Consider the following 25,063-nt stretch of genomic DNA (forward strand, 5'->3'; position numbering starts at 1 on the left):
TTAATCACAAAGGGGGGAATATTTTCGTTTGGAATCAATGTTTGAAATTCGTATCTATATCAAATAAAGCATATTGAACCATACACCTCTCAGATTCCAAATCTCATTTGCAAGTCCGCAATTGCTTAAATGAGTCAGACTATTGGAAAACTTGATAGAAAATGAGTACTCAAACAAACGGTCAAATCGATATCAAATAAGGCTGTCCTAGAAAATTTAGAGGTCTTAGGCGACTAATTATTATGAAGCCCTCCCTCCAACATTACTTTTTTTTACAAATGTAACAACATTTAAATATTTAAATAAGTGTCACTTTTACATTAAAAAGAAGACTAAGTCCTCGTTTGACCCCCATTTTCATTCTCATTCTCTCTATCTTATTTTCAACCACACAGTCTTCTATAAAATAATATGCAAATCAAAAAAATTTCATTCTTTTTCAATTACACATTTTTTTTAAAATACACTATTCTAACCATTAAAATTTGAAAAGATTGAAGGCCAAACAGGAGCTAAAACTGTTAGGCTAGGCAATTGATCAACATTGCTATGGCAGTTTCACTCCCAGACCATACCCTTAAACTCAATGCAAACATAATGTTTATTAGCTATAATTTATAAGCATAACCTTAAAACCGTTTTGGAGGGCCAAATATATTTTTAGGGATGTCAATGGGGGCGGCCCGCCCCACCTCACCCAAACCTCACACCACACCCCATCTTAGAGGGGACGGGATGGGAATGGGGCAACTTTTTGCCCCGTTTATTTTTTTTTTTTCAACATTTTCAAAGTTTCGAGTTATATTATTATTAGAAAATAAAATACAAATTCAAAATGAGTTTTTAACAAGTGAACTGTCTAAAATTAAAATTATTTTTAATCTTATTTTATTTTTTTCCCTTTACGGGGCGGGGCGAGGATGCCCCGTCAATCCATTTGGGGCGGGTTTTTTTTTGCCCTAGTCGAGGCGGGGCAGGGCGAATTTTTTTGCCATCACTATATATTTTCAATTATTGAAGGCTATTGTCATCTGATGATAGAGAGGGCCAACCTCATAGAACAAAAAAAGTTGGTTTCGATTCGATTATGAGTTTTTCAAAGATTTTTTAAGGATTATTGAAATGTTTTCACATATTAAAGGGGGTTATCATTCTTTCTGGTAGAGTATATCCTAATGAGTTGAAGGAAGCTATATCAATATCAAGCTTCGTTTATGTAGCCACAAGGTGAGGGGAACTCCCAGAACTTCAAGAGATACGAGCAATTTTCACAACACAATTCGGGAAAGAATTTGCAGCTAATGATGCTGAATTACGTGATGGATGCATAGGCAGGCAATCATATATCATTTCGATGCTAATACAGTTACAGACTAAGATGAATTATGCATAAAGCTAATGGTACATAAGTTGGTGTACAAAAGGGTGTACACCCTTTCACATGAGGGTGATACCTACGTGAATAAAATATTCAAGTGGACCCCACCATGTGAGAGGTTGTACACCATTCGATACATCAAATTATATACCCCTAGCAAAACTCATGAATTATATGCTAATTTCTTTTATTTATAGATGGTACAGAAGTTGTCAACTAGTGTGTCAACCTTAGAGGAAAAAATGAAGGTGCTTAAGGAGATTGATTCAGAGTACAACATTGATATGTTAATTAGAATGATATTGTGATTCAACTTCATTGTGAGGGAGTCTCTTCATTTAAATAGATGCCATCCAACCAATTACAAGGCTGAAAATCGGGCATTATTTGTAGTATCAATACATGTTCCGAAGCAATTAAAACCTACCAAAACTACAGCTAATTTACAATATTTTTCCCAAGTAATATTGCAAATCAGTTACCTAAATAGGCTCGTACAATTGACATGATATACAAATTGGATAGCTTGCTTCAGTCCTTCCAGTGGTATGGATATTATTTTGACAACATTTGTGTTTGCTGGACAACCTAATACAAATTTGGAATGATCAACGTACTCTGAAACAAATAATTCGACATGGCTGATAGTGCTTATTAGGTCAATTCAGTTTTCGAAAGCACAAGTGTAGAATATGATTAGGTGCCACAAAATTCAACATTGTAAACATTTATTGATGGCTTGGTTATGCTATTTTAGGTAAATGTAGAATCAGGTACAGAAAATCAGCGAAAGCCATCAGCAATATCCATATCAGGAGTCTCTAGTCAAGAAGAAAACAAGCTAACGCAGCCAGAAGATATAGAAGCGGTTGAAATTGGGCCTCTTTATTTATTTATTTTTTTTTTTGTGAGGCCCCTTGAAATGTAAGACCCAAGGCAGTGGCCTAGTCTGCCTTGGGACAGGGCCGACCTTGAACAAGAAATAGAAACAATAAATATAAATAGTAATGCGACTTGATACTCCTAATACGAATAAACACAAGGGTAATTTACATTATAGGGGAAAAAAATAAGGGGTGTACTAAAATATTTATTATTGTTAAATATTGCAAACTTCAAATATAAATTTGACGTTTAGGTAAAAATAAGGTTAAATTACACGTCTTTATCAAAGTACCTTGTCAAAATCACACATGCAAGTTTCCATGCATACAACTCGTCCGTGATTTTTGTGGCGTTGCCTATATTCAACATGGGATAAGAGGAACAAACTGTACATTTTCAAGTTCCGAGTATTGCCCGAGTGTAGTAGACATCGCTCACCCAAGAAAGCTCTTGTCGGGAGGCCGCCAGGCCTTTCTTTCCATCTTGTCAAGCTGAAGTTGCCTTTAGACAGTTTCTAATAGAAGATATGAAAATGTAACAAAAGACGGCTCTATGTCCGCTTGATTATAAAGATGAAATTTGGGTGGAAAGAAAAAGAATTCTAGAGAGTTGAATTGCCTAGAAATTATTTTTCTAATAATTGTAAATTATTGTGTTTGATTGATATAATTTTCCAAATGGAAAATGTTAAAATAAAAGTATTTTTTGGTGTTCGTTTAACTTTGTTATGTATAAAAATTGTCAATTAAAGGGATATAATTTACTGGTATTGGGGATGAAATTTTTTTCATTGCCAACAAAAAAAATAAAGAAAATCATCTATTTTTTTGTGTTCGTTTGACTTTAATTTATATGGAAATTGTCAGTTAAAGGGAAATATTTTTTTACAATAATTCTTAGAATTTGTTTCCATTGACACCAAAATTTTAAAAAAAAATCGAAAAAAAATGCTACAATAATCGAGAATTTTAATTTTGGTGAGAATTAGAATTCTTGGAAATCCAAGAAAATAACAAACTTCAAGAAAATGGGGAACTTCAATTCCATAGAAAAAATAACCCCATCAAACAAGCAAAAGTTGGAAAATGAATTCCATTTCCCATGAAAAAATGCAACAATCAAACACTGCCTTAGTGAATTTAAGTGGGAGTTGACGAATTCCTTCAAGGGTTAATAGTTTTGAATGGAGGAGAAGGATATATATATATATGAAAACACCATTTAAAGCACTTATCTTCGATCACTTAACGAAGGTTGAATGATTTCACTCGACTGCCATGGAGATGGTGCCTATAGATGTATAGATCTAAAGTTTGGAACTTGTTAATTGTATCACATGAGATAAACAGATAGCCAAATAAAAATAAAAAGGTCTGTAATCCCAATCCCAATCGAGAAAGATTTATCTCTATATTATAATTATAACATCATTATAAATTTTTTTTACATGTACATATTTTTTACAATAATTATAACCGACACTGTATTTAATCATGTTGAAATGATTATAATTTTTTGAAATTCTAAATTTTTTGCATGTATATTATTTTTTGTACTGTACATGTAATCTTTTCAAAATTTATTTATTTATTTATTTATTTGGGGTCACCCTAAAATTTTTCTCTATTTTAATTTTGTATCAAAAAATATATATCTTATTTATTCCTTAAAAGGTTTAACTATTTTAGCCCCTGTTTGATCCCCATTACATAGAAAAATTAATGGGGGGAATAGTATTTTTTTGAAAAATGAGTGGTTGAAAAAGAATGAAAAATTTTCGATTTACGTGTATATTATTTTATGAAAGATTGTGTGGTTGAAAATAGGAGAAAGAAAAATAAAATGTAATAGAATTTAATGTAATGGGGCTCAAACAGTAGCTTAATTTAGCCTCTGATTGGCCTCCATTTTCAAAAGTAATTTTTTTTTTTAATCACACATTCTTTCGATGTTATAATTTTATACATAAACTATTAATTTTGCACATTTTTTTTATCCAAATACTTTCTAAAAAATAAAAAAATGTTTTTCATAAATTAAAAAAATAATAATAAACTCAGACCAAAAAAGGGCTTAAATGTAAAAATGTTGAAAATTTTGCTGTATTTGTTTGAACCACTCATTTCTCAGTACATAAAACGCCAAACCCAGAATCCGTGGTCACGAATCGAACTTCCACACGCCTTACACCATACTATCATCTGCACCACAGACGACACACACTATCTCTCCCTCCATGATCAGCAGCAGCTCTTCAAAATACTGTGTATCGCAGAGTCTCAATTCCACTTTGAAAACCGCCCATAACCAGTATCTAAGTTTTCGCCAATGCAAGTCTTTTCTACGCCACACATGCATTGCCTTTACTTCTTCTTCTTCTAGTACAGAAAGGCCGAAATGGGACTCCAAGATTCGGTTTTGTAATAAAAATCACTGTAAAAACGGAGCCCAGAACAATAATGATGAAGAAGAAACAGAAGAAAAAGTGGCAGAAGAAGTGGTGATTTTAGGAGACAGAAAGGTTCACTGTGCAGTGGAAGTGGTTTCATGGAGAGAACGCAGAATAAAGGGTGAAATATCAGTTAATGCCGATGTTGAATCCGTTTGGAATGCTCTTACTGACTATGAAAGGCTTGCTGATTTCATTCCTAATCTTGTTAGCAGGTAATTTCTCTATATTTGTAACACTTTATGTGGAAAATTTACTTATTAGATTCAGGAGAAATATTACATTTATTTGGCTAAATTTTGGTATCAATACGCCCTGGTAGAGAGGAGGTTATCATAATTTGGATAAATAGATGACCATGAGACTTGATCATAGCATGCCGTACCTTATTGAATCAGATGAGGCAGCTCAACATGTCATTATTCAGAATTTCGTGACATTGTTAGGAGAATGCTGGTTTGAATCTTAATGGGCTCTCATACCATGTCAAGACTTGGGTTCAATCTCAGAATGTCAACTTCTTAAGTAGCCCAGACCTTTATATGTAGGGCACTATTTTATACTTAAACTGATGTGAGATTTTAACCTTAACAATCTGAACTTCAATGTAAGGCGGACTGGTACCTCGTGAATTAATTCAAGAACATTGTATGGAACCTTAGTATATTTTGTTTAAGAGATAGGGGCATTTTAATTGTGAATGGAATGGTGCTAGGATCAAATTCTATATGAGGTGGAGAATTGGCAAAAAAGTAGTAACTTTGGAACAACAGTGAAGTCATTATGCGAGTATGAACATAGCTGTATCAATTTTTTGATGGTAATGGGAAAGAATTTGTACTGCTAGTATTGTTATTACTGGCATTTGAGTGCATTCTGGTTTTTGTATGCCAGTGGAAGAATTCCTTGCCCGCATCCTGGCCGTATATGGTTGGAGCAGAGAGGCTTGCAAAGGGCACTGTACTGGCATATAGAAGCTCGTGTTGTGTTGGATCTTCAAGAATTTGCTGACTCTGTAAGGATCTTAAGGATTTTTAATTCAACTATTAAGTCATTTGAATTTTAGCCTGTGGCTATTGTACATGTACTTGGTGGTTGGAATCTAAAATTTTCGAGAATAAACTCGGCTTTGGTATCCATTATCTTTATCTCCAGCGTTTGTTTTCTATTCAGGAAAATGATCGGGAACTTCGCTTTTCTATGGTTGATGGAGATTTCAAGAAGTTTGAGGGCAAATGGTCTGTTAAATCTGGCAAAGGGTAATGTACTTCCTTTTTTCTCTCAATTTTTTTTGTTTCAATTATTTTATATACGAACTTTCTAGTTGAATATACGATTTCATTTGATACTTCTATTGAACCCTTGTCAATGGTCCATTTTTCTATCTAGTTTTCTGGTGTCAATGTGCTAAAACCAAGGGTCTGACAGAGAGTAACTTGTGTGCTGCATGAAAGACAAGGCTTTATATTTGTACTGCAGTCGTTGATTATTAGATTGAGTTCCTCGTGTTACCAAAATGTCTACTGTGAAAAATGAATTTAGATGTCGATATAGCTTCTAAGCCAAATTTTTTGGTGTGTGATGAAAATTTTCAAGTCGAGATTTTAAAACATGGCACCAAATCCAGTTGATTGAAATAATACGTTATTTTATGGAAAATTACTCTTTGCACTTTATGCTGGATTGCCCATATCTTCTACAGGTCATAAATTCTCTGCATTTTTACTTCATTAAGGAGATACACATTGCATGCAAAAATTCATATCTAGTTGAACAGGGAACTGATTTTCAACTGCCAATTTTGCTAAATGATTTTCACGTATGTATTACATCCTTTTATAGTATTACAGAGATCCAAAGAAAGGAAAGAAAATATGCACAATTGGAATGAAAATCCCCTAAAATCATTATGTGATTTGTCAAGATTCTATTTTGAAAACTAAATAAACTCAATTATCTTTAATACCGTCCCTCAAATTGATGTTGGGGAGTCCACAAGCATCAATTTTCTGAGAGAAAATTATGACGGAGGTGAATCAAGGACTTGGTGAAAATATCTGCTACTTGTTGAGTAGTGGAGACACGAGGAAGAGTAATGATCATGGAATCATAAGTATCCCGAATATAATGACAATCCACTTCAATATGTTTGATACGTTCATGATACACATGATTAGCAACAATCTGTATAGCACTGGTGTTGTCACCATGGAGAGGTGTAGGCTGTGACTGGGAAAAACCAAGCTCAGCTAAGAGACCACGCAGCCACACAAACTCAAAACATACAGCTGACATAGCGCGGTATTCAGCTTCAGTGGAGGACTTAGAAATACAATCCTGTTTCTTGCATTTCCAAGAGATGAGAGCATCTCCCAAAAAAATACACCATCCAGTAGTAGAAGGACAAGAATCAGGGCAACCAGCCCAGTCAGCATCACTATAAGCGGTAAGCACAAGAGGCGTCCCCCTAGGAAAAAATAAACCACGAAGAGGAGTCCCAATAAGGTAGCGAATAATTCGGCAAACAGCTTCCAAATGGAGATGTCGAGGGGCATCCATAAATTTGCTCACAGTATGGACTGCGAAGGAAATATCCGGACGTGTAATAGTAAGATATATGAGACTGCCCACCAACTTCCAATAAAGAGTAGGATCTGGAATAATATCACCTTCATCTTTTTGATACTTGACATTAAGCTCCAATGGAGTGTCAACAGAAGAGGCGTAAGATAAATTACCCAACCAAATCAAGTCATGAATATATTTATGTTGATTCAAGAAAATACCATGTGGTGTAGTATAAACCTCTAAACCAAGAAAGTAAGTCAAATGGCCAAGGTCTTTTATATAAAAAACCGAGTGTAGATGCTCCTGAAGCTTCTGAATTAGTACATGATCAGATCCAGAAATAGGAGCAAATGTCTCATCATAATCGATGTCATACTCTTGACGGTTACCTAGGACAACCAGTTGAGCCTCATAGCGCTCAAGAGAGCCATTAGAACGAAGCTTGACTGAATATACCCATTTGCTTTCAATAGGTTTCACACCCTTTGGACAAGGTACAACATCCCAAGTTTGGTTGGCCTCAAGAGCCTCATGTTCTGCATTCATTGCCTATTGCTAACACTCTTGTTCCATAGCCTATCTATAGGAGGAAGGAATGGAAATTGAGTTAAGAGTAGCAATCATAGAGCTATGGGAGGAAAATTCATACCTATCTGGTGGTCAAGAAGTAAGAGAAGTGCGGCGAAGAGGGACTGGTGGTGGAAGATCATCCGATGTAGGATCTGATGTCGAAGATGGAGGATCATGGAGGTTCAAGAAGGCAGTCGTCTCAATAGAAGGACCAGTGTTTGGTGCAGCATGTCTTCGAGTGTAAACAAGACCTGGCTTGTACCGAGAGGATTCTATAGAGAAATCAAGCAAGATAGAGAGTTCGGGGGAAGAAACACTAAGTGCTGAAGAGAAGAAAGATTGCTTTTCAAAGAAAACAACATTACGAGAGATCCTAATGCGGCGTGTCGTAGGATCATAGCAAACATACCCTTTTTGAGTCCCACCATATCCCAGAAATGCACATTTGATATATTGAGGCGTGAGTTTTGTCCTTTCATGTTGTGGCAAGCGAACAAAACAAACACAACCAAAGGGACGAAGATGGGAATAAGTAGGGTGACGACCGAAGAGTTTATAAAGTGGTGAAACGTTATTAAGAGTAGGAGAAGGTAATCGATTTATGAAATGAACAGCTGTGGACAAAGCTTCACACCAAAATTGAGAGAGGACAAAAGACTCAATCAGGAGAGCGCTAACCATATCAAGAAGGTGACGATTCTTGCATTCTGCAACTCCATTTTGTTGAGGAGTAGAAGGACAAGATCGCTGAGAAATAATACCTTTGGTTTGTAAGAAGGATTGGAACGCATTAGACATGTACTCGCCTTCGGAATTGGATCGTAAGATCTTAATTGAGGATGAAAATTGGTTGTTAACGAGAGCAAGGAAAGAATGAAAGGTAGAGAAAACTTCATTTTTTGCACGAAGAAAATAAATCTACGTAAAGCAACTATAGTCATCAATAAAGGTAACAAAATATTTATATTGAGCAAGAGAAACCACATGTATAATACCTCATACATCACTATGAACAATATCGAAAATATGTGAAGCATGAGAACGAAACGGAAAAATTTTACTTTTAGCAAGTTTACATGAAGCACAATCAAGAGAAATAGATGAAATCCAAGCAGAATTCTTACTACCAAGTAAACTAGAGTTTAACAACTGTCGTAACACATTAGAATTGGGATGTCCCAATTTTTTATGCCAATCATAAATATCAAAAGTAGCAGAATTACAAACAATAGGAAAAAATGAAACAGGCTTTGATGAAATAGAAAAGAGACATCCCTCCTTAGACCCCCTCATGATCATCTTCATGGACACTTGATCCTGCACATGACAACCAAAAGAAGAAAAAGAGACAGTGTAATTGTTATCAACAAGTCGACTAATGGATATGAGATTAGTGGATAAACAAGGAGAAACTAACACATTACTAAGTAATAAAGGATTATGAGTCATATGATTAGAAGCACCGGAGTCTAATAACCAAGAAGAAGTATCAATTGATGGATTACCTAAGACTCCTAATGCAGATAAAGCAGATATAACCATTTGTTAGATCATTCCGGAGTGATGGAATTTTGGGTAGGACTAGGAGAGGCTGGAACTTAAGTAGTAGCAACTGGCGTAGCAGAACTAGCGGCTAACATGGCAATATAACCTAATTCAGTCTTGCGTGGAGGGCGAATAGGACATTCTTTAATTACATGACCAGTCTTTTTGCAATAATTGCATACCTTTTTAGGACACTGAAGAGCCATGTGACCAAACCCTTTACAGCTGCCATGTGACCAAACCCTTTACAGCTGTAACATTGCACATTTGACGTATCCCGAGATCTGAATTTTTCGTTGAGCAGCATATGCAACAGGAATAGGTGCCACTTGATTCTGTTGTTGCTTCAAAGAGGCACGAGTTATAAGTTGTTGCTCTTCCCTTAATAACTCATCCAAACAGCCATCTAACATTGGACGAGATTCGTGATTCATAAGACTAGATCCAATAGATTCAAATTCAGATCGCAATTTCATGAGAAACTAATCTCACTTGGTGACTTTATGCACAGCTTGTACAGCTTCGAGATTGTCAGCAGGAATTGAAGCATAAACGATATCTGTGTATTGAGCCTAAAGATTAGAGAATCCAGAATAAAACTCTTCAATGGAGCGAGAGTCCTGAGAAAAATTTGTCAATTCAAATTCCAACTGAAGTCGTCGAGCATTGTTGCTTTGAGTATAGATTTTCTTTAAAAATTCCCACATAGCACAAGCAGAGTTGTAAGGCCTGAGGTTAGGAACAAACTGAACATCGACAGATCCAATTATCCAAGCCATAATCCGAGAGTACTTGGTTTTCCAAGCGAGGTACTTCTCTTTATCTTTCTCTTGATCAGGAGGTGGGAGATTTTCATCAATATGTCCCCATAGATCCCCTTTCCCTTCAACCAACAATTGAAAGTGAAATGCCCATGAAGTGTAGTTCTTGCCGTTAAAGCGAATGCACATGGAATCAATTTTCTCAGTTGACATGACGAATAATTTTTTAACTCTGTCAAATAAATTAATCACGACTTAACAAAATCAATTGCTGAATGATTTTCACATAAGTATTACATCCTTTTATAGTATTACTGAGGTCCAAAGAAAGGAAAGAAAATATGTACAATTGGAACGAAAATCCACTAAAATCATTATGTGATTTGTCAAGATTCTATTTTGGAAACTAAATAAACTCAATAATCTCTAATATCAACTATATCAATGGTGACTCATTTATTTCTAGTTATCTTTTTTCAAACATATTACATATTATCAGAGTTCCAAATAACTTGTCGATACGCTGATTTTTCTGAGGCGGGATTTAACATCAGTACGAAGCTTCGCTCACTAAATGACATTTTTAGTTCCATTTTTACTGCCTAGAGAAGAAAATGTCAAAATTTTCCTCACGTAGAGATCTTGAAGTGTAGGAGTTATCCTCTTGTGCTAGCGACCGCATGTTTCAGTTGGCATATTTCATGTGCATATTACCATTAATTCTGAAACAAAAAGTTGTAAGCTAAAACAATCATCTCTCTGTATGTCTAGATACTTTTGAAGGGAACTATATTTCTACAATTCTATCAAATTTATTGAATACCTTAACAATGGTACTTTTTGGGATTTATTTATTTACATACACTTTTCTTATTGCAGGTTTTCAACTACTACTTTGAGCTATGAAGTTAACGTCATCCCGAGGTTCAACTTCCCTGCTATATTTCTTGAAAGGATTATCAGATCAGATCTTCCTGTTAATCTTCAAGCATTGGCTTGCAGATCTGAAAGCGATTTTGAGGGGAACCAGAATATATTAATATCTCAAGGGTCCTTAAGTACATCATCTCTAGATTCTCTTCCTCTTCAAAGTGTAAAAATTAATGGAACCACTCCACTGAATAAACATTCTGCTGGAGAGATTGAGGAAAAAATCGTCAAAGCTACTTTTGGTCCATTGTCCCCTCCTACGAGAGAGTTGAATAATAACTGGGGAATCTTTGGGAAATCTTGTCAACTCGACAGACCATGCCTGGTAGATGAAGTTCATCTCCGTAGATTTGATGGCTTATTGGTAACTGATTGACTCTACACTATACATTGCCTTTCTCTAAGAAAACCATTTATTTTTAAGCAGTTTTCTGATGAATTCATTTTGGGCTGAAGGAAGATGGAGGTGTTCATCGGTGTGTTGTTGCCAGTATAACAGTAAAAGCTCCTGTTCGTGAAGTATGGAATACTTTGACTGCTTACGAGGGTCTTCCCGAGTAAATAATTTAGGCTTTTGTTTTTTTAACTTGACTGAAACTCTACTTAATTGCTCTCTATATGCTTATTCTTTTTTCCTGTTGAAATTAACTTTTTGTTTATTTCTATCTTAAGTAATCATAGAATCTTTTGAATTACAATAAACATAGTGCAATTGAGATGCACTTTTGATGAAGAATTTGAGGGGGCTTGTGAATAAGAGGAGTTATACATGTGCAATTGTTTTTGTATGGCTGTTTTAGTCTGTAAATAAATGCGAGATTCTTAATTATGCAATATTTTCTAAAAACTCTGCAGGATAGTTCCAAATTTGGCTATCAGCAAGGTTTTATCTCGAGAAAACAACAAAGTTCGCATTCTTCAGGTACATAGGTGATTTTGACATTTTTTGGTAGCTATATTTTAGTAAATGTTTGCTGCAGATCTTTGGTGCTTTCCAGCAAGGTTTTATCTATATAGAATATACTCCTCCATGATGGATACCACTGGTTTCTTTTCCATAATGAAAATTAAATAGGAAAGGAAGTTTTCTGTTCATTGGAAATCGGCATTGGGGAACTCTAGAATCTACACAAAACATGAAAAAATAGTGACGCCTCAAATCAATTTCTCCTGTCATCTTTTTTGATATTTACGAAATTTTGATCTTAAGAAATGAGATCTGTTCCATGTGGGGGAAAGTTTATTACTTTTCTAGAGAAATCTACCCTTTGTAAACTCGGTTTACTCATTTTTTTCCTATCATTTCTTATTTATGTGTAACATTGCTTGAAAGAAGCCTAATCATTATATTGTTGGTGTATTAAACTGTATGTTGAAATGTTATATCAATTTAAGAAACTTATGTTTTGATTGTTCAGGAAGGATGCAAGGGCCTACTGTATATGGTTCTCCATGCACGTGTTGTCCTAGATTTGTGTGAATGTCTTGAACAAGAGATTAGCTTTGAGCAGGCTGAGGGAGATTTCGATTCGTTTCGAGGGAAATGGATCCTGGAGAAATTAGGGAGTCACCATACACTTTTAAAGTACTCAGTGGAGTCAAAAATGTGCAAGAACTCATTTCTTTCTGAAGCTATTATGGAAGAGGTTTGTTCCTATCTCTATTCATTTCATTCAGGAATGCAAAAGTTCCATATTAACCCTATTTTCAATTGAAAATCATTCTCTATATGATACATTATATTAGCATTCTGCTTAGAGCTTTTGTAGCTTCTGTTGAAAACTGGGTATATTTTTTTGTTCATGATAATTGATTGTCTGTCTGCTTAATACTCACATATGAATCCGTGTTCTCTGTTTAATTTGCCTTTTGATCCACATATGAGTAAAACAAATACTATATTTTATCCATAGCTTTTGTCTAAGGTTACTTGTCAAATCTATCAGTTTATGCATAGTTCAGGTAAAGCATAGGGAAGTAAAATCTCGTGGATCTAAATTCCTCCTAAGCTATGCAAAGTAAATTTTAATTGAATTCAAATTATATTTTAGTGTTTAAAGAATTCTTTTGGGATAAATACAATTGACATTGTAGGTCATATACGAAGATCTCCCTTCAAACTTATGTGCTATTCGAGATCATGTCGAGAAAAGGGAAATAAAAAATTCCAGGGGGACATTCGAACACGATACTAATGCAGAGAAACAAATAGCTTCATCAAGCAATGCCTGCTCCTATAATTTGAGTAAGCCAACCGATCACATTGATAGCAGCAGTTCAAATTCATCTAGCCAAAGACCCAAGGTTGCAGGTCTGCAGAGGGACATTGAAGTTCTTAAATCCGAACTTCTGAATTTCATTTCCGAACATGGCCAGGAAGGATTTATGCCAATGAGAAAGCAACTTCGTAAGCATGGGAGGATAGATATTGAGAAGGCAATCACACGCATGGGCGGATTTAGAAGAATTGCAACATTGATGAATCTTTCCCTGGCTTACAAACACCGCAAACCAAAAGGTTACTGGGACAACCTTGAAAATTTGCAAGAAGAGGTTAGTTGCCTAAATTGAAAGACTATGTAGAACAGAAACTCGTACTAGGGTGTTGTGTCACGTCCAACATGTATCATGTTATATCAGACATCGACATTCCTGGTCAGACAAGCCACATATTGTGTCCTATTTTTTCTATATTTTTAAATTTCAAATGCTAGATAGATAATTTAGATACGCTTCTTGAGCAAATGTTCGACATGGAATTAAAAAGTATTAAGAAAAGATAAAAATATGTAAGTTTAATATTTTAAAGAATTTATCTCAACGAGTCCTTGTCCAAGTCTTGGTCGTACTTTTACGAAATATCATGCATTGCCATGTCCTCTCTGTGTTGTGTCGTGTTGTGTGCATGTTTGCGTTCTTAGTTGAAAGCTAAATAGTGTACGAGATTTGCTTCAAACATCTCATAATGCAAACATGTATTGTGTGCTCTCTCTATGTTGTAGATAAGTCGGTTTCAGAGGAACTGGGGCATGGATCCATCATTCATGCCCAGCAGAAAATCTTTCGAACGTGCAGGTATGAAACTCCTATTAAGTCTTGACATTAGAAAACTTGGCTGGGAAATCATTTATATTTTTTCATTGAACATTGTGGAAGAGCACAGTAAATCGTTTTGAAATTGCAGAAGTTCAATGAATCTTAGCCCTTGCTGATATTCTTGTCTTGGCCAGACCATATACCTTATTTCAAGTTCTACAAATGTGATTGCTTATTTCATTTATTGAGTAAATGCTTTTAAACATTATTAGTGAAGGTTTTTTCCTTATAGGTCGTTACGACATTGCGCGTGCATTGGAGAAATGGGGAGGCCTCCATGAAGTATCTCGTCTTTTGTCGCTTAAGGTCAGGCACCCCAACAGACAAGCTGCACTTGCTAAAGAAAAGAAGATTGATTATTTGGAATCTAATGATGTAAATGGCCAGGAGAAGACACCATCTAAAACTTATGTTTCTCAAGATACACAAAAGTGGCTCATGAAACTGAAAGAATTCGACATAAATTGGATAGAGTAAAAAAAATCATATATATGATTTGCATAAACTGATGATTAAGTTCTATAATCCTGTAGATATATGATGTTTCTTGATGATTGAGATGACTTGCATTAAACTGTACCAGAAAGAATTGGAAATATATTTTAACTGTTATTTTGTGACCCAAATTTTATTGGATGTTCGTGGATTGGTTGAAAAAGTTGTTAAAGAGGTATGGAAAGTTTTGGGGCAGCATTTGGGTGCTAAAGCGCCATTTAAAAGTGGTTGGAATTGTTGGAAAAATTGACTTAGTGGGCTACTTTTGAAATAATTTTGAGTGGGATCCCGTTCTTCCATTTTGGAAGATTAAGTTGACTTGTGTTCTGCTTTGTGAGGACATCGAAATCATATATTTACTTGCCAAAAATGATAAGCGGGTGAATGAGAAATTGAAACTTGAAGTGATGAATTGGAAGATGTTAATGTGTTGGAGGGAAAATCTCACATGGAAAATGATACAAGCAACTATCACTTTATAATTACACTTTAGAAGGGTATAATTATGTATAGTATAGATACTCTCTTCATATGCGCACGTAGGGGATGCAAATCAAGAATCGAAATTGCACATCAAGCCTCGAACTTGTTTGCAGATGTGACTTGCGTACACAAATATTGGACCGAATGAAGCAAAAATTAGCCCTTTAAAAGCGTCCACGTTTTGCCTTTATTTAATGACAGTGTTAAAGCTTATGGCACTTATAACTCCCGGTCCATTTGAGCCTATTTAGATAGTTAGTTTCCCCTTCTTTCCACACACGAAATTACTCTCATTCTCTCCATACACTACTTTAAGTTTCTTTCTATCCAAATTCTTGATGATTCTGTTCAGACGGAAATTCAATTCGTTGGAGTAAGGACAAAGTGCTCGTTTTCACTAATTTTTCATTGTATCCTAGGAGACAGACACTCTGACTAAACCTTAAGCACCTAAGGTGAGGATACGAATCTGTTTTATTGTTATATATACCAATAAACATTAGCAAGAATCCATCGTCTATCATGGTTCTCGCTCAATCTTTGCTTTCTTTGGTGCTTTATTTCTGTAATATTTTGGCTTTCTTCAGTGGTATTGGCAATTTGGCATTATTGTGGTATTTCATATTGCATTTCATTGTAAATATAATTTTGTTTTTATTTTTGAAATTCTTTGTTATTTTTGTAAGTATTCAGGATCATTAGGAGTTCAACATAAGATAGAATTACCATTACTAAATAATTCAGCTACCAATTTATGATATTCAAAATTAATTAACTTCTCTATGTACTCGTGATTGAGTTCTCCCGTTGTTTTGAAATAACTCACAAGTCCTACTCCATATTAAATGGCTTGTTATGGTACGGTAACAAGTTTATTGTGGAGTCGTCATATTACACAGCAAATTAGACAAAGAAGTAATATCCACAAATAAACATGCTATGATCGTAAATAGAAAACTGAATCTGGAAGTCTCATTTTCTACTAGCATGTAAATGGACAAAATTAACAAATATTCCAAAAATCTTTCCCTAAAATCCTTAGGTTTTAGATAATGTTGGTAATTACTCACATTTTTGCTGCGACAGGAGAATAGCAGGAGGAAATACCTGAAAATAGCTTAAATATAAGGGTGAATCTTAAGATTAGACCTGAAAAAAATAATTATTTAAAGAATAGCCTTTGAATAATAATATTTTCAAAAATAGCCTCATAGAAAATTTGCAACCAAAGCCATTACAATGTATACAAACCTTCAATTAGATCCCCAAAGAAATATAGATCATGAATCTTTAATAAATTTAACTCCAAATATTATATAAAATTTTATTGATCTAAGAAATGCAACAAATGATGAATTAAATTATCTAAAAGAAGATATGAAGAGTTTCTTTACAGAATATTTAGATCCAAAATTAAAATATAAAAATGTTTATATAGATGATAGAGCAATTAAAATAGAAAATAATATCCATAAATAAATTTTTAAATTGGAAAGAAGAAATAACAAATTAAATATAATTATTAAAGAAAAGGTTTTGACAAAAGATAGTGAATTTTATAAATTCTATTGTAATATTTTAAATACTTATGAAGAATTTAATTGGATTCAAAATCTTAATCCCTCCGTTGTACGCTCCGATGAAATGGTATCAAAGTCAGATTACGAACCAAAAATAATGATGAACATAGTAGATGAAGAAAATATAATTGAAGAATTTTTGAAAAAAATTGAAAAAAATAAAAAACCAAGTTATCCCTACTTACCTAAAAACACCACAAATGAAAGTTTTGAAGATATACATAAAAGATTAGAAAATTTAGAACATAATCTACAAGTAAGAAATGCTCTTTTAGACAAAAACCTTAAAGGAAAATATAAGATTATAATTAATCAACCTCAAGATTTTAGGATAATACAAAAAGAAAATAATAAAGGGAAAAAAACATGAAGAAAATCAATATATGATTACAGATGTAGAAGAACTAGAACAAAAATTCTTAGAATCTACAGGCGAAGAGTATGATGAATATAAAAAACAGTTATAAGAATTAACTGAAAAAATGGAAAATACTAAAATGAATACTAATCCATCAACAAATTGAAATATAAAAATAGAATTCAGTAATGATGAAGAATACAATTATCCTTATTACACAACAATACTTCTTAAAGATGGTATTAATCAATATAGAAAAACACAGAAAAAGATACATTAAAAATATAAGAAAACAATCCATAAAAGAAACAAATCTAATGAAATCTTATAATGAACCATTCCACATAACAGGAATATGGTTAGATCTAGACTGTGTAGATAAAAATAAAGCTATTGAAACATGGATGAAAAGTACAGACTTAGCAATACAATTTAATAAATGGGAAATATATACAGTTTTTGGATTTATAGAACACACATTCAGAGGAATTGTTTCTGAATGGTAGAGAAAGTTACCAAAAATTATTAAAGGAAGAATAAAGTATGGAGAAAATAGAATTGAAGTATTAGACAATAGGAATACTTTAAATGATCAAAATATACAAGAAATATTAAAAAGGTTTGAAAGAGCCTTAAGAACAGAGTTCTTGGTAGACAGATATACTTCTAATGAAGAAAAAAGAAAACAAGATGAATATAATGAAGGAATGATAGCATTAGAAAATTTAAAAATATGTGACATGTGTGAATTAGAAAGATATACATATAAATTTGAAAAATTATACTATATATTAAACCAAGGAGATTATCAAGAAAATAAACTTATATTAAAGTCTTATTTTACAAAGTTACCATTCCCATGGGGAATTAAGTTATTAAAAGAATATGAGAAATTATTACCTCTAGGAGAAGAGAGAGGAGTAAAAATAGATAGTTTTAGAAGTAGGATTGAATTTACAAAAAGAATGATTGACATGTGGTGCAGAGAAACTTTAGAAAGTAGGAAAGCATATAAAATAAGAAAGAATTCCTTATGTTATTACAAAGATATAGGCCAAATTGAACAATTTGGATGCCATAAGCAAAAATATAAACCTTATAAGAAATATAAAAGAAAATTCAAAAACTATAAAAAATTTAAGAAAAGAAATTTTAAACCACACAAAAAATATTCCAAAAAAAAATTAGAATAAAAAAATTTAAGCCAAGAAATATTAAAAAATGTAGATGTTTCATTTGCAATGAAGAATGACACATTGCCCCTCAATGTCCTAAAAAGAAGGATAGACAGAATATAAAAACTCTTAGAATTTATAAAAAATTCTAAGAAGATAGTGATATAGAACCAATTGAGTATTATGAAGATTTAATTAGTGAATACAGTAGCATTTATGAATTAGATACATTCTCATCAGAAGAAGATTCTGAGGAGATAGTATATATGAATCAAAAGATACAACAAGCAGATCTAGAAATAGAGTAGAAACAACTGAAGAAGTTGAAAACTCGATAAAAGGTATAAATCAAGAAATTACCTTTGATATTAAAAAATACAAAGGAATAACCAAGAAAATATTAGACCTATAAAAAAAAGATGTATTCTATCAAGAATTCTTAGGAATACTAGCAAGAGTAAATAAAATAATTGTAAGTATGAATTATAAAGAAATGTCTATCAATATAGAAGATACTATAGGAAAAGTAAAAATTCCTATAATTACAAAAGAATGGGTAAAACAAAAGTTATCCAAAATTCCAGAAAACATAAGAAACAAATTGAAATGTATTGAAATAGGAGGAGTCCAAATAATGGTAAAAGGATTTTTTAGAGAAGGTATAAACATACCAATAAAAATATATTGTATGGATAACAGAATCTTACAAGATCCTATTGATGCTCTATTAGGAACAGTTGTAGGAAACTTAGTCTATCAAAAGATAATATTTACAGTAAAATCAAATTATACAATATCACTAATTGATGAAAATATTGACCAAAGTTTCAATCTATATTATAAAATTGGAAACTTGAAAATGTTACAAAAAAGTAAGGCTATTAGTATAAGCATAAAATCAATTTTTGCTTTTAGTACTAGGCATCACAACAATCTATGAAAAATAACTGATAATATTATCATACATAAAGATTTTGAGGAATTAGTACAATATATACCTCCTAGGAAATACCAAGAACATGAAGTCACTATACCAAAACAGATAATGCTTGATTTCCACAAACAAACTAGAGAAATTAATTTTGAAGGAAAACTGATTAAAAGAAATAGTGTCAGCTTAGAAGGAGATAATCTTATCGCAAGATTCCCCTCCAGACAAAACTCTAAGATAAGCAAACTCAAGAAATTAAGTATTGTTGAGCCATCAAGTTCGCAATATTATGTCAAAACAAGATATGTAAACCAAGAAGGGTATAAGAAGAATCTTCTTGTCCTCATAGACACTGGCAGTTTTCTTGCCCCGTTTAAATTTTTTTTATTTTATATATATTCTGAGTTCAATAAAATACGGATAACATTTAAGTTGAACTTTTAATAAAGAATACCCTTACTTTATGTAAATTTAAGTTTTTATTTTAGGATAAATTTATTTATAGTGTAAAATGATTTTTAGAGAATGTGTGGATAAAAAGTATGAAAAAATTATAGGTCTACATGTAAATTATGTTATTAAAAAATTTGTGATAGAAAATAAGTTTAAATAAAAACGATTTTGAAATATGTTGCGTAGATGAACTCTAAATATGTTATAATAGTTATAATTAAGTATGTAAACAAATACTTAACAATCAATTAGCTAATTAGTAACAAAGTTATGATAAATTAAGGGTTGGATGAACAAATAATTAGAAATTTTCTATCTTCATATTTCCAAGTATTAAAAAAAAAAATAAAAAAAATTCACGGGACGGGTTCGGGGCGGGGATGAGTATTAAAAAAAAATAAAAAAAATTCACGGGGCGGGGCGGGGCGACAGGGCGACCATCTATCCCTCGCCCCGTGCCCCGTGACGGGGCGATTTTTTTTGCCCCATTTGGGGTGGGGCGGGGTAAATTTTCATCACTATACCATAGCATATAAAGACATAAATCATCAGAGTTCCTCAACTCAGCGTGGTGGATGTTGGAGTACAGAAAAATTTAAATCAGTTACAGTCCTAAAAATAACAACAGAAAATAGGTTAGAAAAATTGAAAAAAGAAATTTCTGAAATATATTCTGAAAATTCATTAGAAAAATGGAATACGGACAAAGTAAAGGTAAAAATAGAATTAACCAATCCAAACATTATTGTTAGAGTCAAACCCATGAAATATAGTGTAGATGACCAAAAGGAATTTAAAGACCAGATAAAAGAATTGCTAAAAGCCAAATTAATTAGGCCTAATAAAAGTCCACATAGCAGCCCAGCCTTTATGGTTTGAAAATATAGCGAGATAAAAAGAAGAAAAGTCAAGATGGTGATAAATTATAAAAAGCTAAATGAAGTTACCAAATTTGATGAATATTACTTGCCAAATAAGGACACCCTTATTAAGCAAGTACAAAATAAAAAGATATTCTCAAAATTTGATTGTAAGTCAGGTTTTTGGCAAATCATGCTTACAGAAGAAAGTAGACCATTAAACTGCATTTAGTACGCCTAATCCTTTAGGACAATACGAACGGAATGTAATGTCATTTGGGTTGAAAAATACACCACAGATATTCCAAAGAAGAATAGATGAGGTAATTAAACCAATTACTCATTTTTGTATTGCATATGTAGATGATTTACTTATTCATTCAAATAATATTGATGAACATATTGAACATCTTGATAAATTTTGTTATATTATGAAAAAACACAGTATTACACTTTCTCAAAAGAAAGCTGAAATAACTAAAACAGAAATAGAATTTTTAGGATTATTTATAAAAGAATGAGAATTGCAATTGCAATCTTATATTGGAGAAAAATTTCAAGAATTTCCTAAAGAAATCAAAGATAAAAAACAATTACAAAACTTCCTTGGTATATGGAATTATGCTGAAAGATTCATTGAAAATTGTGTCAAACTAAAAAAATATTTTCTTTCAAAGTTAAGAAAAAATATAATGTGGTCTTGGAAAAAACTAGATTGTGAAAATATAAGAAAGGTAAAAGAAGAATTAAAGGTATTGCCCAAACTTATAATTCTACAGGAAGAATATTTCTTTATCCTTGAAACTGATGCTTCAGGTAATTTCTGAGGAGCGGTATTAAAGGTTAAAAAGAATCATAAAGAATATAAATGTGAAAAGAATTGTTCTTGTCTTGAGATACTTGCAGGTTATACATCAGAAATATTCAAAGAAGTTGAAACTAGATATGAGACGAACAGGAAAGAACTCATTGCTGTAAAAAGAGGAGTTCAAAAATATGAAGATTATTTATTACCAAAAAAGTTCTTGATTAGAACTGATAATACTCAAGTTAAAGCCTTTTTGAAAAATAATGTTGATCCATTTATTACCAATAGATATATTATCAGGATACAAATTTGGTTTTCATACTTCAAATTTGATACTTAATATATTAAAGGAAAAACTTTCTTCCTGATTATCTCAGCAGGGATGGAGCTAAAGCAACTAAGGACGAAAGTCCAAATACTTGAGATAAAAGTTTCTTATTTGGAAACACAAATTCAAAATATCCAAGATAGCCTTCAAGGCAAAAATATAGCCCTTGAGGCAGATGTAACTTGTACCAAGTCTAGTATTTCTTCACAAGGACCAGTAAATACTAGCGCTCTCCCCAATGATAAAGGGAAAGAGAAGAAGGTAATAGGAACCCTTTCACAGGGAATACTTCAGCCTATTACTGGTAAAGAAGATATTCAAAATATTAAAAGTGAAAGTAACTCTTCACAGAGCCAAACTAAATCTAAACTTTCTATTAAAAGAATAGATCCAAAAGATATTGTCAAAATATGTCATGAGGGAAAATTTCCCAGAAAAGATAACCATGAAGAAGTCATATTCTTTATTGTTATTTTTAATGTTCTATCAGATTGGTATTTGGAAATTGGAAAGTGGATGAAGACTTTTCACTATTCAAAATACAACAAGATAAACTTCTATCCAGGAGCACCAGCTAACTGGATACGAAACTGTTTTGAGATAGGAAATATACTCTGTGTATATCCCAACAAAGATCTCAAAAAAATAGACCAGCTTCCAACCAACGTCAGGAAGGCTGTTAAAAGATATACTAAAGTCATCAAGAAAACAAACATATACATCAGATTCCATTCAGCAACTATGGAATGGGATCCCGCTCTTGAATATATGCATCTATCATTCCATGTTATCAAAATGGGACTTACAAACCAACATTTTTTTACCAACCAGTCAAAAGGTTGTTAAAAATGAATATCAAGATATTATAAATATGATGCCCTACAGAAGAGTAAAAGGGTACAAAGAAATATTTGAGCACGTAACCCAGATAATTACTGAAAAGAAAAAATATGGATTTATTTATCTGAAAACCATATAATCTACTCCAATGCAAGGATGGCTATAAAGGAAGAAAACATATGTTATCTTGACCATCTATTGTCCTCAATTATCTCAAACCAAGTACATGGGTCAGAAGATATGGCGAAAGAACTATACAAACTATTCTGGAATTATAGTGACCACCATTGTGAATACTGTGTAGTGGAATATATGAGTCAAATATCTCTCAACAGTGAAGAATTCCCTGTAGAATTCTTTGATTCAAAGATGTAAAAGTGATAGCAACAAAAGTGACCCTTTATCACTACTTTAATAAAGAGATTTATTAAAGAAAAACTGTGGCTACTAAAAGACAGAAGATAATGCAAGAAAGTCTCCATAATTGTGATCACTCACTCACCTACTAGTTGTCAAAAGTGGATGACAAATTCAAAGATAAGACAAATAATTTCAAAAGGAGAGGTCCACCTAGCAAGAAGATAATGGAGAAATCGATGGAGATAAGACTACTGAGCTACCCACCAAAAGAAAGGAGGATACAACTGTTAAGATAAGATTCTCAAAACCTTCTATAAAAGGAAGCAAGAAGAGAAGGGAAGGCATATCGAAACAACTTATCTCTAAAACACTCTGAAGAAACACATTTCACATATTTTGTAATCTGTATACACCACCTGTATTCAGAAACATTAGATAGTCAGAAGATAGCAAAGCTTATAATAAGGTAATCACTTATGGAGTTCTAAACTTCATAAGGTGAGTACCAAAGGTATGTAAATATAGATTGTAAGCATGTACTATTTCAGTTTATGAATATTAAAATAAAGTTTGTCATGTTCAACAAAACTTTCATAAAAGGATTTTGTTAAATTTCTCATGATTCCTCGGCAATACAGATAGAGATTTTAAAAGATTTTCAAAACATTGATTTTGAATGGATGTTAGCCATGCCAAAGTACCCGTCTTTGATGAATGGTTTAGGGGAAAAAGACAGTTTTCTAATAAAAATGTAGCACCTTGTGTGTGAGTTATCTTTTAAAATTTCATTCCAAATAAGAACTTGATTCTGAAAAGAGTCTAAATAGAGGTGAAAACAGAGACTCTGAATACTGTGATATAGCGTCTGTGGTAACACGGCTATTTCTCTAGAGTGAGAAATGCAACATTAATTAAAAAGCCTTTTGCGGAAGCAGTTGTAGACCCAAATGATTTTAAAAAACATTTTGAACTTCTACTTGATTCAGAAGATTGATTAAGTACATGTAAAGCATCTATAAAGAGCATACTGGAGGGAAAGCATGTTTACTTTTACTCGATTACTGTAAGTTATTTACTCGCTTTTACATGCTTATACTTTAAACTTGATGAACAATTCACAAGCATCCACATCCACTTTTAATGATGATAATAATTCCAGATTATATTTAGGTGAAAAAGATATTTGGTTTTTACTTATATTAGCTGAAAAGTCTAGAGATATATTTTGTGTTGGCCAAGAAAAACTTGAAGAAATATATAGAGATATAGATTATTATTGTGAGCATAATATAATATTTGATTCTGTAAGAACTAGTAGAAAAATAAAAAAGGTAGAAGATATTATAATTAAACATAAAGATATAGAAGAAGAAGTTTCAAAAGGAATAATTCTAGGATATATAACTAAGAAAGATCAGCCTAGAATCTTTGAGGAATTATCAAGATGCAGAGAATATTAGACTATTTGAAAAATAAAAAAAATACAAACATAAGTCCTGATAAATGAATCCCGAAAAGAGAAGGATACATCTTGCAAATAATAAAAGTAAGGGTAAAATAGTATTTCCAATTGTTAAGGCCATTGTGAAAAATAGAATAAATATTCTGGTCATTTAGAAAATTGCCCCGAATAGCAGTGGGATACAAATGTGATAACAAATATGTTACTGATATTTGATATACCTTTTATTTAGTGATGGCAATGGGTCGAGTTGAGTTGGCTCGGCCCACAAGCTCATGGGCCGAGCCCACTAGCCGCTCGCGAGCTCGTGTTTTTTTTAACTTTTTTTATTTATTTATTTATGCATGTTTTTGCACCTTTTTTTAAAAAAAATTTCATATTTTTGGACGCTCGTGGGCACAAGGCCCACGAGCCGCCCATGAGTTGGGTTTTAACGAGCCGAGCAGCTCGTCGACCCTACTTTTATTGTCATTATAAATTTTGGAGCTGCACATTCATTTATTTCTACTATTTTTATGGATACGATTGAGAACAAACGTGAGAAATCAAACAACTTAGATGTTTGTACCGCATCAGGAGAAGTCATCAATATAATTAAATAGTAAAAAATCAAGTCCTTGTTTGATGGTCATTATTTGGCAAAAAAGTTTCGAATAATAAATTTTTGGAGAATATATAATTAAAAAGTAGGAAAAATTTTTGGGCTTACACAGTATATTTTATTGTGTGAATGTGTGATTGAAAATAA

The 25,063-nt window shown here is 32.7% G+C and overlaps 1 protein-coding gene across 1 annotated transcript; it reads left to right on the plus strand.

Moving 5' to 3' along the window:
* Positions 1-4,438: 4,438 nt before the first annotated feature.
* On the plus strand, positions 4,439-14,802 carry LOC111365480. The gene is made up of 11 exons (XM_022986034.1): positions 4,439-4,927; positions 5,607-5,727; positions 5,886-5,971; positions 11,036-11,080; positions 11,159-11,450; positions 11,543-11,643; positions 11,942-12,008; positions 12,505-12,732; positions 13,181-13,639; positions 14,089-14,161; positions 14,415-14,802. The coding sequence occupies exons 1-11, from the start codon at positions 4,500-4,502 to the stop codon at positions 14,657-14,659; spliced, it is 2,145 nt and encodes a 714-aa protein (XP_022841802.1). The 5' UTR covers positions 4,439-4,499; the 3' UTR covers positions 14,660-14,802.
* Positions 14,803-25,063: the final 10,261 nt, after the last annotated feature.

This window comes from Olea europaea, chromosome 17, assembly GCF_002742605.1.
Source record: "Olea europaea var. sylvestris chromosome 17, O_europaea_v1, whole genome shotgun sequence".
In the NCBI taxonomy this organism is placed as follows: Eukaryota; Viridiplantae; Streptophyta; class Magnoliopsida; order Lamiales; family Oleaceae; genus Olea; species Olea europaea.

What these genes read in the sequence shown, in the direction of transcription:
- LOC111365480 (XM_022986034.1), top strand. Translation starts at nt 4,500, where the DNA reads ATGATCAGCAGCAGCTCTTCAAAATACTGTGTATCGCAGAGTCTCAAT. An exon ending in TTCAAGAATTTGCTGACTCT is followed by an intron (nt 5,728 to 5,885) that starts GTAAGGATCTTA and finishes TTTTCTATTCAG; the next exon opens with GAAAATGATCGGGAACTTCG. An exon ending in GCTTACGAGGGTCTTCCCGA is followed by an intron (nt 11,644 to 11,941) that starts GTAAATAATTTA and finishes AAAACTCTGCAG; the next exon opens with GATAGTTCCAAATTTGGCTA.